Source organism: Mustela erminea, chromosome 3 (assembly GCF_009829155.1).
Source record: "Mustela erminea isolate mMusErm1 chromosome 3, mMusErm1.Pri, whole genome shotgun sequence".
Lineage (NCBI taxonomy): Eukaryota > Metazoa > Chordata > Mammalia > Carnivora > Mustelidae > Mustela > Mustela erminea.
In genome coordinates this window covers 92,031,203-92,048,463 of record NC_045616.1, presented here as the reverse complement: position 1 = coordinate 92,048,463, position 17,261 = coordinate 92,031,203, and the positions used below count along the sequence as shown (strand labels likewise).

The 17,261-nt window shown below is 54.0% G+C and overlaps 1 protein-coding gene across 15 annotated transcripts in view; it reads left to right on the top strand.

Annotated features, from left to right (window-relative positions):
• The window catches only part of JADE2 (jade family PHD finger 2), a 53,024-nt gene that overhangs the window by 19,095 nt on the left and 16,668 nt on the right, over positions 1-17,261 (top strand). For 14 of the 15 annotated variants that reach the window (XM_032336700.1, XM_032336705.1, XM_032336697.1 and 11 more), the window contains 6 exons: positions 5,263-5,420; positions 9,921-10,081; positions 10,765-10,976; positions 12,104-12,271; positions 13,823-13,939; positions 14,893-15,357. In XM_032336700.1, the coding sequence (XP_032192591.1) occupies positions 5,263-5,420; positions 9,921-10,081; positions 10,765-10,976; positions 12,104-12,271; positions 13,823-13,939; positions 14,893-15,357 (1,281 nt within the window). The remainder of the gene's footprint in view (positions 1-5,262; positions 5,421-9,920; positions 10,082-10,764; positions 10,977-12,103; positions 12,272-13,822; positions 13,940-14,892; positions 15,358-17,261) is intronic. The other variant, XM_032336707.1, reaches the window with a different exon arrangement.

Below are 17,261 nucleotides of genomic sequence, written 5' to 3'. Positions count from 1 at the left end.
ATTTTATTTATTTATTTGACAGAGAGATCACAAGTAGGCAGAGAGGCAGGCAGATAGAGAGTGGGGGAAGTAGGCTCCCCGCTGAGCAGAGAGCCTAATGCAGGACTCCATCCCAGGACTGTGAGATCATGACCTGAGCCAAAGGCAAAGACTTAACCCACCGAGGCACCCAGGTGCCCCTTAGCTGTTGTTTCTAATGAGATGAAGTGCTCAGAAAAAAAGCAATTGGGATTTAAAATGAGGTATTCAGTAGTAATTTCATTTGGCTCTTTCAGGACAGACCCCCAAACATCCTTTGGAAGATTTGGGGGAAGGTGCCACTCCTAGCTTTATGTTGGGACTCCTTGACAATGGTCAAGGAGAGGCCATCTTGGCCAAAGCTATTTTCATTGACTTTGGGACAGTGACCAAGACCAGTTCCTAAAGTCACCTGGAATAATCTTTGGGGCCAGTCCCCTGCATACCAGGCAGGATAGGAAGTTTCAGAGTTTAGTCCCACTTCAGACAAATCCTGGGGTTCATTCATTTATTCGCTGTATAGCATTTCTTGAACACCTGCTGCATGGCAGGAATGGTGCCACAGACCGGTCCAGTGATAATCAGGACACATGCAGCCTCCGCTTCTCTCAGCTGAATTACTGGAGGAGATGGACATCCAACAAATAATTACACAAATAATCCTACTTTGTAATTAATGATAAGTGGCAGAGCCATTCCTTATATAACTGAACTTCCTCTTGGTGTCTCTCGATCTGAAATACACCCTGATACAATAATTCACCCTTGAGAAAAAGAAGCAGAAACCAAGGTCCCAGGATGAGATGTTCAAATGACATCCACTAATCTCGTGATCATGTACAAGAACTCTGTGCACGGCCCAGGGAAAGTTGCCTGTGGTTGTTGTCTTTGCTTTTAGAGGTCATGTCAGCCTCCACTTTTAGTTTCTGGTAGAGCCTGTTCTGGGTTCTTCCTGGGGAAATAGGTGTGGAAAACCAGACTGTTCGTGGTTGTCGTCTTCAGTCTCAGGAAGAGGAACTGGAGGTCAGGGCCGTGCGTGTATCCCTGCGTCTGGGCAGAGCAGGGTCGAGTGCTTCCTCCAGAGCTGCTCTGGCTCCCCAGCACTCAGATTGGTTATTACCTTTGAGTTTTAGACCTTTAGACGTTCTTCATACTGTTTGAAGAAGCTACAATTAACATCTCCCAAGCAGCCCAGCAGAGTGTGGTTGCTAGGCAGCAGACCTTTAAAGACAATTTGTCATTTTCTGCCATAAGAGAGAAAAAATAGTAAACATACACGTTCTTGGAAAATTACTTGTTTTCCACCTTCTAACTTTCTGGCCCTGGCAAGGCCTCTGGTTCATCAGTGTCTGTTTTATTCTTTATTTAGTTTTCATAAATAATTCAGAGGCATTTGGGGAGAATAATTGAGCCTTTTTCAAGCTTAACCTCTGGTCATTTGGAACAAAAAGGATGTTTGGGTGGCAGTTGGGTTGCCGTATTTGTGGACAGGTTGTATATAAATGTACAGAGACTCCTTTGGAAGGTGCAGAGGACCCAACTGCCCAGCTGTACGTAACCTCGGGCAGCAACCCAAGAAGGTGGCTTCCGGTCCGTGGAAAGCTCTTGAGCCATTCAGCCTTTGTTTAGCACCTCTCAGGGGCTAGGCCCCATGTACACTGTTGGGCTCCAGCCTGTGGCCTGGCCAGACCTCACTGAGCTCACCAACTTCTTGTGGGGGCTACATGGTAATTCCAATACAGGGGCTGTGGGAGGTCAGAGGAAGCCCAGAACCCAGCCTGGGATTGGGGAAGGTTTTCCAGAGCAGATATGGATGGGACCGAGAACTCCAAGATAAAATAGGCCGGCACCACTTTGGCAAGAGAGAAGAACATCCCAGCAGGGTGCTTCTCTGTGCCAAGGGTAAAAAGTGCTCCACAGACTATGTGTATCTGTGTGGCCACAGGGGCTGGTGGGCCCTGCAGCTCAGCCTGAGGGAAGACAATGGAAAGCCACCCAAGGGCAGGGTGTGGAATTTGCAAAAGCCACCATCTGATTTGCATTTTTCAGCCTTTGGGGAAGCTGATTTGGCTCCTTACGGGCATTGAGCACGTGGCCAAAGGGGGAAAGGGGGTTGTGGGGGAATGCTGGCTGGCTCGAGTTTGTGGTCGGGGATCCTTTGCCACTTCTACCATGTAGGACCTGGTATAGGTTATTTAACTAATCTCAGGTTAAGGTCCCAGAATAGGCATTGGTGGATGGCAGCACTGGCCTCATAGAGGTGGTGTAGGGACCACTATTAAATTAATTCCAGAATATCCCTTACACTGCTACCATATCCCACAGTGCTCTTTACCTGTTGGCTGCTGCCATTATGACAATGCTCCCCTTCCTGCACTTCCATCAGTCCCCTGCCCAAAAGGGCCACCTGTGTCCAGTCGGTCACCTGATCCCTGAGTGACCAGGATGAAACGTGCACCTCTCTTGGGGCTAGACTCTTTCTCTCTCTCTCTCTTTCTCTCCCTCCCTCCTTCCCTCTTTCCCTCTGTCTTCCTCTCCCCCGGTCTTCCTCACCTCCTCTCTTTCCTTCCCTCCCTCCCTACCTCCCCCCCTTTCTCCTTTCCTCTCCTTATTGAATCTGATCCAGTTGAGCTTGGAATCCCTTCTGTCTTGCTGAGTTCTCAACATCATGCCTGTTCCTAGCTCAGGGCCACCTGTCCCCTGCTTGTGAGGCTTGGCATTCTGGTCTTTAAGACTCCAACTTTGGGGGTGCCTGGGTGGCTCAGTGGGTTAGGCCGCTGCCTTCGGCTCGGGTCATGATCTCAGGGTCCTGGGATCGAGTCCTGCGTCGGGCTCTCTGCTCAGCAGGGGGCCTGCTTCCCTTCCTCTCTCTCTGCCTGCCTCTCTGCCTACTTGTGATCTCTGTCAAATAAATAAATAAAATCTTTAAAAAAAAAAAAAAAGACTCCAACTTTGGTAGGGCACTGGTCCTTGGGCTTCAAGCCCTGCAGACCAGAGGCTGAGAATTGCTCTAGTTAGGTCCCCTTGCTTGGGGACTTCAGCTCTACGTATATCCTTGAGGTACCTTACCTTGTTGGTGGGGTTTTAGAAAGCACCATGGAGGAGCCAGCTGAGGGCCGCAGACCCCCTCGGGTAATTTACCAGAGAGGCCCTTTCATTCATTCATTCCCTTATTCAGCCACTATTTTCTAAGCACCTACTATGTGGCAATCATCATGCCAAGCGCTGAGAACAGAGCAGACAGCAGGATTGCCATAAGGGAGATGGGGGGAGGTGGCAAAAAATAAATAATTAATAAATAACAACAGAAGAATACCAGTTAATTGTTGGGGTGTAAGTGCTGGGAAGCAAGGTAGGTTGACAGAGTGAAAGTGGCTCTGTGGGACGCTGGGCACTCCCGGAGTCAGGGTGATTGGGAAAGGAATCCTAAAGAAGATGGTGCTTAGATGACAGCCAGGATGGGGGACAAACAATAGCTTTTCGACTTCCCCGTGAATCTCTGGAGGAGCGCTTAGTGACAGTAGTGAAGGGTTGATTTCTGGGCCGAGATGATGAGCTGTCCTAGGTGGGAGGCTCCCTGTGGCATCCGAGCGACAGGGTTTTGGCCTGGACCCCACTTGGTTTACCAGGATCAGAGAACTCGAAGGCTGTGATGTGTCCCCTGTGGGTTCAGTTCACCCCACCAGGCCCCATCCTGGCTCCAGAAGGAAATAACCCAGCCCCACTCCTGCCGGGCTCGGCAGAGGCGTCACCTAGGGAAGGCCCAAGCCAGGAAACGGGGACTTGGGAAGAACAGTACGGAAGCACCCACTGCCTGAGTTTGTGTTCTTGTATCAGCCGTCTTCACTGCTTGCTAATAAGATATGCAAATTATCAGGGCTGTGAGATCTTCGCCGCATTTCATCTTCTGCTTAATTAGTATTTAATCGTAATCTCATTTTAATTTTTTCACACTGGCACCCTAATTAAATGTTAGGGTGTTAGTCTTAACAATTAAATTATATTGGCAAATAGAGTCTTCAGGAAACTTGACCTTTTCCAAGCCGGGGCCCTCTCTAGCCAGATGCAAATGTTAATTAGATTTCTGCAAGATGCTGCCTTGAGTCCCCTTGGTGCACCCATTTCGGTTGTTTTCTCCTTGTCGTGGCCCTCGATTCAAAGGAGGCAGATACCCACAACCAGTGAGTTGGGCCCCTGGCGGGCAGAGGTTAGCATGGAACGGCTTGGTCATGAGCCTCTGGAAGGCCAGTGAAGCTGGTTTTTCTGGGGACGGAGAGGTTTGTTGAAGTTTGGTCTGAGGCCTGCAGTGCTCTTGGAAGTGGTTTCTTAACTAGTCCTTCTCGTTGGGTGATCTGGAGCCGTCACTGAGACCTGAGGCAGCCTTTTGTGGAGGCCACAGTGAGGTCAGGCATTGGGGAGAGAGGGACATTGGTGGCAGTTGGGCTGGGCTTGCAGATCGTTCTGGGGTAGGAAGGCGGAGGGGATGGTTGGGGACAGACAACACTGGGAAGAGCAACTTCCTCTTGAATGAGCCGTTGCCTGGAAGAACACTGAGCAGGAGGGTGCGGACATTCGTGGCCTGGCTCTGAGAAGATCTGGATGGGCTTGACTGAGAAAAAATGCAGCCCTATCCACCTCTGACTCTCACACACAGAGCATGGCCCTGTGTTGCCCCGGCTGAGCAGGGAACATGCTGTCCTTGTTCCTAAGGGACACTGGAGACCCTCACCCATCTATAAGCTCTGCCGGGGGCTGGCCTCTCCCTCAGCTGTCGACATAAGGTCCTGGCCTTTCCCTTGCCTGGCGTTGATGCCCTGCACTCCTTCGCACCTCCCCTCTAGCCTCTGTTGGCAATAGGAACATAATTCTAAACCTTCTATAGAAAGGCCCCCAGGAGGCAGTCCTTAAATGGCAGTAATGCCTTCACAGAAGCCTTTCTACTGTCTGGTTTTGCCCTTAAGTGTTTCCCCTTCCCTCTGAAGTCCACTGCCAGCCGTCATTCAAACTCTGTCCTTTAACATATCAGAACACAGGTGAATTCAGTTCGACATTTACCAAACATCTCCTGTGTACAGAGCCCTGGGCTGAGTTCAGAGAAGATGTGTCATTGTCATGATTGCCTTCGTGTTGGCTTCTTACTCTGAAGTAAGCAGGCAGAAAGCCCACCTGAGCTGCCTTTGCCTCCCTGCCCTGGCTGCAGAGCAGACCCCCCTGAGGCATTCTTTCCTCCCCTCCTCCTGACAGGTCTTCCGGACAGACTTGATCACAGCCATGAAGATCCCAGACTCCTGCCAGCTCAGCCCGGATGACTACTACATCCTAGCGGACCCATGGCGACAGGAATGGGAGAAGGGTGTGCAGGTGCCCGCTGGGGCAGAGGCCATTCCAGAGCCCGTAGTGAGGTAAGCCAGACAGCCCACGCCAGGGGGCTCTAGACAGAAGAGGCTGGGGCAAGGGACCTTTGTGGCCTGTCTCTAGTCTGTCTTAGATGCTTTGGTCTCCTCAACCACTGAAAAATTCCAGAAATACTGGTAGTCTACCTTTGAGGCAAGGGCTTGGGCTTGGGCTCAGGCTCAGCTCTGGAGCCAGATGGCTTGGGTTCAAATTGCCATTTCCATTCACTGTGACCTTGGGCCAGAAATGTAATCTCCCTGGGCCTCGGTTTCCTTGTCTGTGAAATGGGAGCGGTAACAATACCACTTACTTTGTATGGTGGTCGGGATGACGGGACAGCGACGCATGGGAGACACTTGGCCCAGGGCCTGGCACATAGCAGTGCTGGGTAGAAACGGGCCATGGATTAGCTTGATGTCAATCCAAGTTGAGTCCCATGAGCGGATCTCATCAGGGAAGTTTCCAGGCGTCTAAATAGTCTCTCAGACAGGGCTAAGCTGTGCTATTGACTTCTTAAACCTTTTTAAGGAGTTGTGAGTGGGAGGGAGTTGAATGCTGGCACACAGCAGATGCTCAGGAAGCTCTGGCTATGACCATCCTCAGGAGGATTCCCCCACAGCGCTGGGTCAGGGCTGGGTCAGGGCTGGGTCAGTGGGTATCCTCTCTAGGCTTTGTAGATTCTGGTCTTGTGGATAGGAGAGACCCCTCTCTCCGGTGTCTTGGCCGTGGTCCTTCCTCCAGTGACAGAAGACAGACAAGTGCTGCTCTCTGCACCCTGGAAAACCCCCTAAATCCTGTCTGTGGGCCAAGGGACCTGATGCCCTGGCCTCCCCGGCCCACCAGCACACTAGCAGCCCGGTGGCTCTCACTTAGGCTCATTTGACCAGTTCTGAGGCAAAGAGTGCAGCATTCATCGCCCTTGACATTGGCACCATTGCTTGCTGGCAGCCACACCTAGAGTGGCTCACAGACCCTCAGTGCCCAGCTGGTGCCAGGTCTGTGCTGGACACTGGATTACAGGGACAAATCAGACTCTGTACCCTGCCTAGGTGCATTGTGAGGACTGGGTTCTGGGCAGAGCTCATGCTGTGGCTTCTGAGGTCTGAGTGCCTGTCAGCGCTTGGTGTCAGAGAATCAGGGAAGCTCTAGGCTTCTCTAGAAGGGAGAACATGTGGAGTTTTCTAGAGGGAGTGGATTCTCCACATCCCCTACCTAGGGCCAGAAACAGGGCTTAAGCTCCTAGCCAGTTTCACACCTTCATTTCATCAGACTAAGGAACTGTTATTAACCTATTTGAACCAGTTTCCTCCTCTGTAAAGTGGGGCTAATAATAGTAGCTGTCTAATGGTGTGATGGGGACTGCAGGAGAATACACATGGCAGGGACCCAGGCAGCAAAGGGGCGGGGCAGGCCAGCAGCTGGGGAGAGAGGTGCCTCCTGATGAGGCTTGGCCCAGCTGTCTGTTCTCCCTCCTTGACGTCAGTGTCAGGTGGTTCCAGAAACATCCAGTGGCCTGGGTAATTAATTGCAAATGCTTCCACACCAGTAGCGTGGCTTCTGCCTGCCAGCTCAATGCCTTATCTGTTGACAACAAGAACAGAGCACGTGCTCAGGCAGCTCTGGCTCAAGGAGGTGCATTCCCTGGGTATGCACGGCACCTCTAAGCTGACAGGAGCCAGGCCTGTCCGTGCTCTCTGAAGAGGACAGATTGGAGCAGGGCAGGCTGTTCTCGAGGAGAAGGCTCCCCTGTCTCCCTCCAGCTCAGTCCCTCCGTCTTCTTGTGGGCCTCCCACTGAAAGGCCCTTATCTAGAAGCCACTGCAGCTGCCAGCACAGGCAGAATTGTTACAGCCGCTCTTCTTGAGAATCTGCTGGGTTGAGCCTATTACGTTCATCTTCTCAGTTAATTATCATACCAGCCCTAAAAGTACATCTTACTGCCCTGATTTGATAGATGAGGAAGCTGGGAAATTCTGGGGAATTCCCTGCGTGACCGCCAGGGCCTCGGGGGCTGGGCCAGGAAATTACAAGCCCCAGGTTGCCCCTGTGAGGCCCAGAGGGAGCCTGTGCCCCAGTCACACTGGCATACTGGCTCTGGCTGCCTTTCCCCTGCTGCTACCCCGGCGCGTTCCATCTCCCCCCTTTTCATCCAGTCTTTCCTGGCCCTGGGGCAGGTCTGCCTACCTCATGGTCTGAAATTTCTCCGGGTCATGAGAACCTGTCTCACCCCCTGATGGCGAACTGAGTGATGGCCTCTGCTGCTCCCTCTCTGTGGCCAGAAAACTCCACCCAGGGCAAAGCCAGCCTCTGGTACAGGTGTCCTCTTTTTGGAGTAGACACCCTCCCCCAGGTCCCAGCCCAGCCATCCACTTCCTGCAGCTGACCTCTGCCCTCCCTGCTAGAGCTGAGATGGTGTCCTTAGCCTGGGGTCAGATAAGCCCATGCCTGGGAAGAGACCTTCTGCCAGAGCCAAAGAGGTGTCACAGAGGAAGCTGAGGGCCCCAGGAAGCACAGAAAATGCCTTCTCTGACGTGAGCCCCTGAACCCTAGGTTCTTCGAGAAAGAAAGGAACGTGATCTTGGCTCCAGGGGTCTGGCCAGGTGGCAGCTGAGTGATCACACAGGTCGTAGTGTGAGGCCAGTAGGTCATGAGGCAAAGCTCAGATCCAAAACCTGACTGAGCCTGCTCTGGGGGCACAAACAAAGCAGAGTCAAGACAAAAGTAATCTGTTTTTAAAAGAATATATTAATTCCAATAAGACCCTCAGGGGACTTTGTAGGACTGAGAATATCAGTACTGCATCCATTTGGAATGATCTGTTTTTCAGGAGGATTGGGGGAGTCACACCATTAGTGGTTACCTGAGGCTTCCTTCATCTGGGCCTCCCATGTGGGACAGGGTGGAGCCAAGCACTTTCCCTTGCTCCTTGTGCCCTTCAACCTCCTCCGACCCTCCCCTCCTGGTCTGCAGGCCGTTTTTTGCCTCCCTTTCTCCTCCATCCTTTCTGCCCCTCTGGCTGACACGTGCCAACTCCTGGAGCCCAGGAGTCCTCCCCACAGCTCAGCCACGTCTCTGTGCCACCCTGCCTTCTCCTCCCCAGTCTGCACTGAGTCCCAGCCCCTGGCAGCCCTGCCTTCGACCCCAGGAGGCCTCTTGGGCAAGTGAGGGGCCTCTCAGCCCTGGCAGGGCTGGCCAGATGGAAACCAGGCTCTGCAGCGATAACCATGGCAACCGGTGGGGGGTGGGAAGAGCTGGCATTTTGAACTGGCATCGGGAACTCAGGGGCAGCACACAGCTGAGCCAAGAGGGGAAACTGGGCCCTCCCAAGGCAAAAAGCCCTCCTATTCCATTTCAGAAGGAGGAAAGTGATATCCAGAGGACTTAAAATACGCACTCAAGCACCTGTAGGGCTTGCTGTGTGCCAGGCACTGTTCTCAGAGCTTTACACATATCCGTCCATTTAACCCCTGCCAGCCATAGAAGGTAAGTACTGTTACTACTAGGTTATTTTTTTGGATGAGGTCACTGGGCCCAGAGAAGTTAAGCAGCTTGCCCAGATCACACAGAGTGGTAGGTCAAGGGGTGCCTGGCAGGCTTAGTTGGTAGAGCATGTGACTCTTATCTTGGGGTCCAAGGTCGAGTCCCACATTGGGGCTAGGGTTTACTTAAAAGAAAATAGCGGATCAGGACTTTGAGTCCACATTCTGCAGCTAGGACCCTTGCCATCTGACTCAGGGAGAGGCGTGGCCCAAGGGAGGGCCGCGCTGGAGTGTGGTCCTGGGAATGTAGTAGGCATATCTTTCTGTCCAGGGGAGGAGGCCTCCATCTTGCACTGAGGGTGGGGGCACCACTGTGAGAGACTGACGGCCCAGGTTACATTGTATCTGGGGAGGGAGACCTTTTCTGTGGAGAGGGCCATCCTGCCCTGCAATACTGTACACCCCAGATAAGGCCCCTTCTCACTCTAGAGGAGGCCTAGCCTCACGTCCCCTTGTGGAGATGTGGGGACAATCCCTGGCCTCCCACCTAGCCTTGAGGGGAATATGCTAAAGGACCTGAAGCCTTACTGACTCAACCCCACTTCTCCCAAAGTGCCTGGCACAGAGCATTGCCCAGAAGAGCACATGGACTGCCTGTTGGATAGCCCCAGGCAGGGCAGATCTAGGTCATGGAGCTTTAGCTGAGCCCAGATGCCCTCATGAGAGGACCAGGAGAGGTGTGCTATGGGCAGGATGGATGTTTACAGGATGTGCAGGACAGTGGGTCAGCACCCACTCCCAGTCCACATTCTGTCCTTTGATCTCCTCTCCTGCTTACCCATAGTCCTTGGAGTCTCTGCAGGTGGGCAGGCAGGACAAGGTAGTATTAGGAGGTGACCTCAAAGTCTCACACTTCACTTGCCCACCAGCTCCTCAGCTGGGCTGGCCAACTCACTGGAGGTCCCCAGACCCAGTGTGGGTGGCAGGCTGAGGGTCCCTCCCCTCATGTTACCCTCTCTTGATTTCCTAGGATCCTCCCGCCGCTGGAAGGCCCCCCTACCCAGGTGTCCCCTAGCTGCTCTGAACTTGGCGAGGGCTCCCAGCCTGATTGGCCTGGGGGTAGCCGCTATGACCTGGACGAGATTGATGCCTACTGGCTGGAGCTCATCAACTCGGAGCTCAAGGAGATGGGTAGGTGACCTGCCAGGCTGAGAGCGGGATTGGGGTAGGCCAGGCAGAGTTTTCTTCAAATGGCAGCATTCTCACCCTCAGAAGGGCAGTGCCCACTACGAGGCTTTGGCGCTGCATGGATATGAAAGAAAGTCACTACCACATTACTGATCAGAGAACTTGTTTGGGGTCTCTGTGCCTCATGTGCTATAGCTGTCAGGTGGGAACAATAATGACCTGTCATTTGCAGAGTTCTTGAGGATATTATTGGTAAGCCTGTTACGCAGAGATTAAGTGAGCACATAAGTGAGGCTAGGATGACAGATGGGGTGTGGGGTCAGTTAGTAGGGGCCTCCTGGCTGGAGCCCACCAACATGTCCTAGGATGGTCCCCCTCCCGCCCCATATATGCAGCTCAGGCAGTGGATTGCCCATGCATGCAGCTGCATCCCAGAGATCCTTCCATGTTGTCCACATGTACACATGTGTGGTCACAAGCGGGCTGTCTAAAGTCAGAAGAGCAGGACCAGCCCCCAGGGGTGTGTGATATTGAACAGTCCAGCCCATCCCGTTTCCAGATGATGGCGCTGAGGCCCATGACAGTGGATGCATTTTCCCAGGTCATACAGCGGACAAGTGGAGCCCCCTCCATACACCTGTCCTGACAACCCAGGCTCTTAACACCGTCCCCTGCTGTCCTCACAGAGAGGCCAGAGCTGGACGAGCTGACACTGGAGCGAGTGCTAGAGGAGCTGGAGACCCTGTGCCACCAGAATATGGTACGGGCCATCGAGACTCAGGAGGGGCTGGGCATCGAGTATGATGAAGACGTTGTCTGTGACGTGTGCCGTTCTCCGGAGGGCGAAGATGGCAACGAGATGGTCTTCTGTGACAAATGCAACGTCTGCGTGCACCAGGTGGGCAGCCCCTCTGCCCCACCCCCATCCTCACCTGCTGCCGGCAGCTGGTCATCCTGGGCCTTGCTAGAGGGATGCCATAGCCCCACGGCTGCAGGCCCCCAGAAAGCAGGACGAGGGAGGAGGAAGGGGATGGAGTGAGTGCCCCAGGGCTCAGCGCTGTCCCCAGACTTGAGTAAATACCCGCTGGGTGGTCTTTACATCCTTTTCCTGGGGGCCTCACTCCATCTATCTGCACTGAACTCCCTGACCCCCTGCTCCTCCCCTCCGACCTGAACTGAGGAAGAGGCTGCACAGTGCGGTGATGGAAAGCAAAGCCTGGAGCTAGGCTGCCTGATTGCAAATTGTGGCCTTGCCCTTTATAATCTCTGTGACCTTGGGTAATATCTTAATCTCTCTGGGCCTCTACTTCCTCAACTCTAAGTAAAAATTCGTCGTTGGGAGGATTCAGTTATTCCTAGGAGTTCTTTGCTTAAACAGTATAGTACAGGCTAAAAGTATTTACCACTGCTGATCTTACAAACCAGGTGTGTTGCCAGACCTGCTTTCCCTCTTCATCTTGAGCCCAAACCTCGAAGGTTTTAGGCATCTCTGGGCCTTACTTGCAGAAGACTTGACTGGAACCTAGTGGACCCACTCTAGCTCTGACTTGAACACACACTACTCCTTAGCCATTGCTGCTGGAAGAGCTCCTGGGGAGCTCAGAGGCAGTGGACCCCTCATTCATTCATGTCCCTTATACGTAGTAGCTCATAGGTTCATAAGCCCTAGGCATGACTAGAAGGAGCCCCTTTTACAAATCTCTGAACAGAGAAGAATGCTCAGGGCCTTGTCCTCAGGCAGCATACAAACCCAAATTTGTGTCCAACTTCTAGGAACTCATGGACGCTTCTGAAGTCCAACACTTACTAGGAACATCTGACCAAGATGACTTTCCTCCCAACAGAGGGCAGAACTGAGCCCTTCTGCGGAGGACTGGAGTCTTGGCCTTAGAATCCATCCAGAGGCCTCCTTGCCAGAGCCTGCTAGCAGTGGGGTTCTGTAGCTCCTCACATGGGCTGGCCAGGGGCTGTTTGCAGCTGACTCCCCACCAGATGTAGATGGTGACCACCTTGCTCTCTCCCCAGGCATGCTATGGGATCCTCAAGGTGCCCACGGGCAGCTGGCTGTGCCGGACATGTGCCCTGGGTGTCCAGCCAAAGTGCCTGCTCTGCCCCAAGCGAGGAGGAGCCTTGAAGCCCACCAGAAGCGGGACCAAGTGGGTGCACGTCAGCTGCGCTCTGTGGATTCCTGAGGTGGGCAGATCGGGGCGGGGGGGGGCCCTGGGGAAGTGGAGCATAGAACTCCGGGAGCAGAGCACTGAGAAAGAAGCAGGCTTCTGTAAAAAGGGGTGTCTCATGTGGCACCTGAGAAGAACTGGGGCAGTAACCCATAGAGAGCTTTGCCTGTGGACTTGGGTAGAGATCAGGTCGTGGTTTCCATGGGTAGGTGGGATTGTGAGCCTGGGGTACCCAGGGGATAGGTCTGAGAGCCGAGCAGAAGTCAGGCAGCAGAGCCGAGGGGAAAGTGTGTTGTGGGTCCCTCGAAATCCAGGCAGTGGTTCCAAGCAACATCAGGCTCCTTGCTTAAAACAAAAATAAGCCAGCTGACCTAAAAGGAAATCAGGTAGTCAGGCAGAGAGCTAATTAGAAGTGGATGGTGGTCCTGCTACCACGGCTGTGGCTCAGATGGAGGAGTTGGCCTGGGTCTGAGTCTAGGTGGTGGGGGACCGTGGGTGACAGGCCAGGCCCACTGTGATTTAGTGAGTCACCAGAGCACTGAGCCCCTGGAAGGCCATCCTGTTTTATTTGAAATAGGAAATGCTGAAATTCACCAGAGTTTCTGCCCCAACCCTGCTGTGTGCCCCAACTCGGAATATGGCCCCCCTCTGTTGCTGCTTGTGCCTGCAAGCAAGCCAGGTGGCCCTTTCAGCAGGGGCCCTTTCCCTTCTTGGGCTTCAGTCTGAAGGCTCTTACAGGGACCCCCACTAGGCTTCTGTCGTGATCGTGGTTGTGTTGACAGTGGTATCTTGCTCCCAGAGCAGCTCTTCAAAGCTGGGACTACCTCTGAGTGTGCCCTGGGCTGGGCATTACAGAGACAGAACTAGCAAGAGCTCTTCCTCACCACGGGGGCCCTGTGGTTCAGGACCTCTGGACAGGGGCCCTTCTGCCGTCTTAGGCATGGACAGTGGGGAGGCAAATGGATTCACTGGGGCTGAGGGGTGGGCTGTGCCCAGGAGAATTAGATAATGGTTGTTGGCTTGTCCCCGTAGGAGGGATAGGCAGGACTAAACAAAGGCATATCCCCAGTGCCCAGGAAAGCCCTGGAGGAGAAGAGATGCTGCCTTGAGGCCTTAGTTGCTGCCCAGAAATGTAAACTAAATAAACACATGTTCTAATAAGAACTCCAAAGGTGCTAGTACGGAAGGGGTGACATACAGAAGACACGGGCATGCTGCATATACTCACCTGTGTGTGCATCTGCATGCGCACACACACGCGCGTGCGCACACTCACACACACACACATCTGCAGCCTCCCTGCCTCAAGGCCCACACCGCCACGGGCACATACACACACTCAGCTACACGGACTGATGTGTACTCTCAAACATGGTCACAAACAACTTAAGACTAGTCACAGGTGAGCAAACACTAGTTTACTTACTTCCTGGTCAGCTTGGGATTCGGGCTTTCGCACTGCCCTGTGTGTCCACTGCCTGGTTTTGGCAGATAACTCCCTTCTGGGGGATCACTAGAGTCGAGCTGGGGAGGAGAGGCCTGATGCAGCTCCCTGTCTCTTGCCCAGGTCAGCATTGGGTGCCCAGAGAAGATGGAGCCCATCACCAAGATCTCACATATCCCCGCCAGCCGCTGGGCTCTGTCCTGCAACCTTTGCAAGGAGTGCACGGGCACCTGCATCCAGGTACGAGGTCCTTCACCCCGTGGCTGTCCAGGGACTTCTGACATCAAACGTAACACGTGGGAGGGGCAGGAAACACTCCTCCTCCAGGTGAGCTAACAGGCTCTCCCCACGCAGGGCCAGGCTATGGCAGTCTGTTCATAGCAGGGGGTCCCAAATTCTGGCATGCATCAGTATTATCTGGGGGGCTTGTTAAGACAGGCTTGCTGGGCCTGTCCCCCGGGGTCCTGATTCAGTAGATCTGGAATGGGCTGAGAATTTGCTTTTCCAGCAAGTTCCCAGATGATGTGATGCTGCTGGTTTTGGGGTTGGAAAGTGGGGGTTCATTTTTTGTCCTCATTTTCCTAGCAACAGTTGTCATTGCAGACACTAGATGTACTTCCACCCATTTTTAAGACTTTCAAAATGACTTGTGCTTGCAACATAAAGGTTCATTAATAGTGGGGTGGGGTATTGCTGAAACATTTATGAGCGGCCCACAGCCATCTTCCAAGGCTAGGGGAGAGTAGCAGACCCCGAGTTGGCCCCAGCTGCCTGGGCAAGAGAAGGAAGGGGTCCACTTCCAGCCCCTCTTCCCAGAGGACAAAGGAGACGCACAACCCTCCATCTCAGTTCATGCTGTGGAAGGGAGGCAGTGACCGACCATCCCCAGCCTCTTTCTCCTAATTCCTCTTGTTCCAAAAGTCGTTTTACCCACACAGTCATGCAGCTTATCCTCAAGGATTGTCTAATCACCTGACTGTCCATTTCCCCGGAATATGTATGGTGCTGAACCCCATTTCAGGCTCCCCTAGAACTCCCCCTTCCCATTTACCAGAGCTCCTTCCATATCCATAGGATGTTGGGTGTCCGTGCCACTTTAGGTCAGATCTCGCCAGGAGCCTGGATTCTCAGGAACCTCTTCCCTCCTCTCAGGGCTCCCCTTGTGCCTCACACTTGCCCTCCTCTCCCTCCAGTGTTCCATGCCTTCCTGCGTCACAGCGTTCCACGTCACATGCGCCTTTGACCATGGCCTGGAAATGCGGACTATCTTAGCAGACAACGACGAGGTCAAATTCAAGTCGTTCTGCCAGGAGCACAGTGATGGGGGCCCTAGGGGGGAGCCCACTTCCGACCCCGCAGAGCCCAGCCCGGCTGGCGAGGACCTGGAGAAGGTGACCGTGCGCAAACAGCGGCTACAGCAACTGGAGGAAGACTTCTACGAGCTGGTGGAGCCGGCCGAGGTGGCTGAGCGGCTGGAGCTGGCTGAGGCGCTGGTGGACTTCATCTACCAGTACTGGAAGCTGAAGAGGAAAGCCAACGCCAACCAGCCGCTACTGACCCCCAAGACCGACGAGGTGGACAACCTGGCCCAGCAGGAGCAGGATGTCCTCTACCGCCGCCTCAAGCTCTTCACACACCTGAGGCAGGACTTGGAGAGGGTGAGTGGTCCCGGCTCTGACCCGCTGGCCAGCCTGCCTACCCAATGGATGTCCTGGGAACCTTTCCGCCCCGTGCACTCTGTCTTGCAGCAGCCACGGCTCTCCAGGACTCAGACGGTGCGCTCTGGCCGAGGGGCTGAGGACCTCCGGTTCTGTAACGGGGTGGGGCTGTCTGCTGCGGGGCAGAAGAGGGGAGCATCTGGCCCTTGGGTCTCTGAGCCCCTCTTGTCCCTACCTTTTTATAGGCCTGAAGGGTTGGGGGCCCTGCCAGGGTCCTGCAGCTAGAGGGCATCAGAGCTGGGCCACAGCCCAGGCTTCCAGCTTCTGCTGGCCTCTTTCCCCATTTGTGGCCTCTGTGAGCCATGCCTATTCCCAGCACGTGAGCTTCTGCTTGGAATCCGAGGCCAGGGAGGAACTGGGAGTCATAGCAGTTTGGATCAACCCGACAAACACGTGCTGGGCCAGGGCAGGGAAGACAGGTGTTAATGTGGGGTGCGGGGGCATGCAGGTGGGCCGAGACATAGTGGCCTGTGTGGAGAGAAGAAGGGAGCTCAGTGGGTGGGCCATGATGTGTGTGGAAACTGCGGAATATTTTAAGCAGGGACTGTCCCTCTCTGGCTGCAACTTCCAAACGCTCACCCTGGTGAAGGAATTGTGGGGCCTGTAGCAGATGGGTGACCCAAACCCCCCAGCTGTGTGCCGGGAGACAGGGGGTCTGGGCATGGTGGAAGGTGGTAGTCCTGGGAGCTGAGTCACACGAGGAGACACATGGCTTCCGGGTGAGCTGTGGTGGTTGAAGGGTAGTGAGAGTTGCTTTCCTGGAGCAGTGGAGGCCCCCAAAGCTTCAGTTCCCTTCTACTCCCCCAGAAAAGAGGTGAGGAGTTTCCACCTTCTTTGGGGAAGCCCTCAAACTCGACTCTTCTTTCCCACTGTGTTACCTCCAGTGCTACAACCAGGTTGGAGGCAACCCAAGGATGAAACAGGATGGTCTCTAAACCATCCTGGTGCTGTTCCAGCCCCTCGTCTTTGGGACATTCAGTTCGAGGGTTCCAGAGCACATGAGATCATGTCACAGTGTCTTCCGTGTGTGGCACAGAGACACATGCCTATCCTTGCCCCAGGTCTTGTTAGGAGACAGACCTGTGTGGACACGTTCAGGCGGCTTTGTGTGACCTGAGGCAGCCACTTATCTTGGGTCCATCTCTGTTGGCAAGTCTATAAGATGGGTAGAACAATTTGGCAGGTGGTCTGCTATATTGGGGAGAACGTGAGATGGAGATGCTGAAACTGGGCCCGGTTTGCCCAATCTCCATCAGCCTTATCCTCTCCCCAGAGCGCTAGTCAAGGGGAAACGACCCTGCTGGCCTGGGAGGGGGCTTACTGCCTGGTCCTGGCCTGGCAGAAGAGGCAGGTAGAGAGTGGGGACAGCAGATGTCCCTGGCTCCAGCCAGGCCAGAGGGCAAGGCCTTCTACGTTGTAGCCGCCACTTCCTGGGCAGCCCAGTGCCCTGTCTCATGTGGCAGTGGCATCAAGTATATGAGGACATGGAGTACTTTCAGAGACCAGAGCTGCCTCCAGAGTTGTCCTCGGGCCACCCCTGAGTCTGCACCCTCCAGGGCTCCAGCGCTCACACCTTGCTTTTACTCCCTATTTCCCAGATGACCCCTCAGGTCTGACCTCCCTAGGGTCTGTGCTGGTCAGCCCACGGTCTGGCTCCAGCTGGGCAGTGTAGGAGAAACCAGGAGGCGGGTGACTTATTTAATCATCAACCTGGAAAAAGAGACACAGTTATTCCTGCTGGCCCTAATGAGCAGATGAGAAAGCTAGGGGTCTGGAAGGATCTGGAAGATGAATGACAGGGAGCCTTTGAGGAAAGTGTATTTTCTAGGATATGACTTGAATTT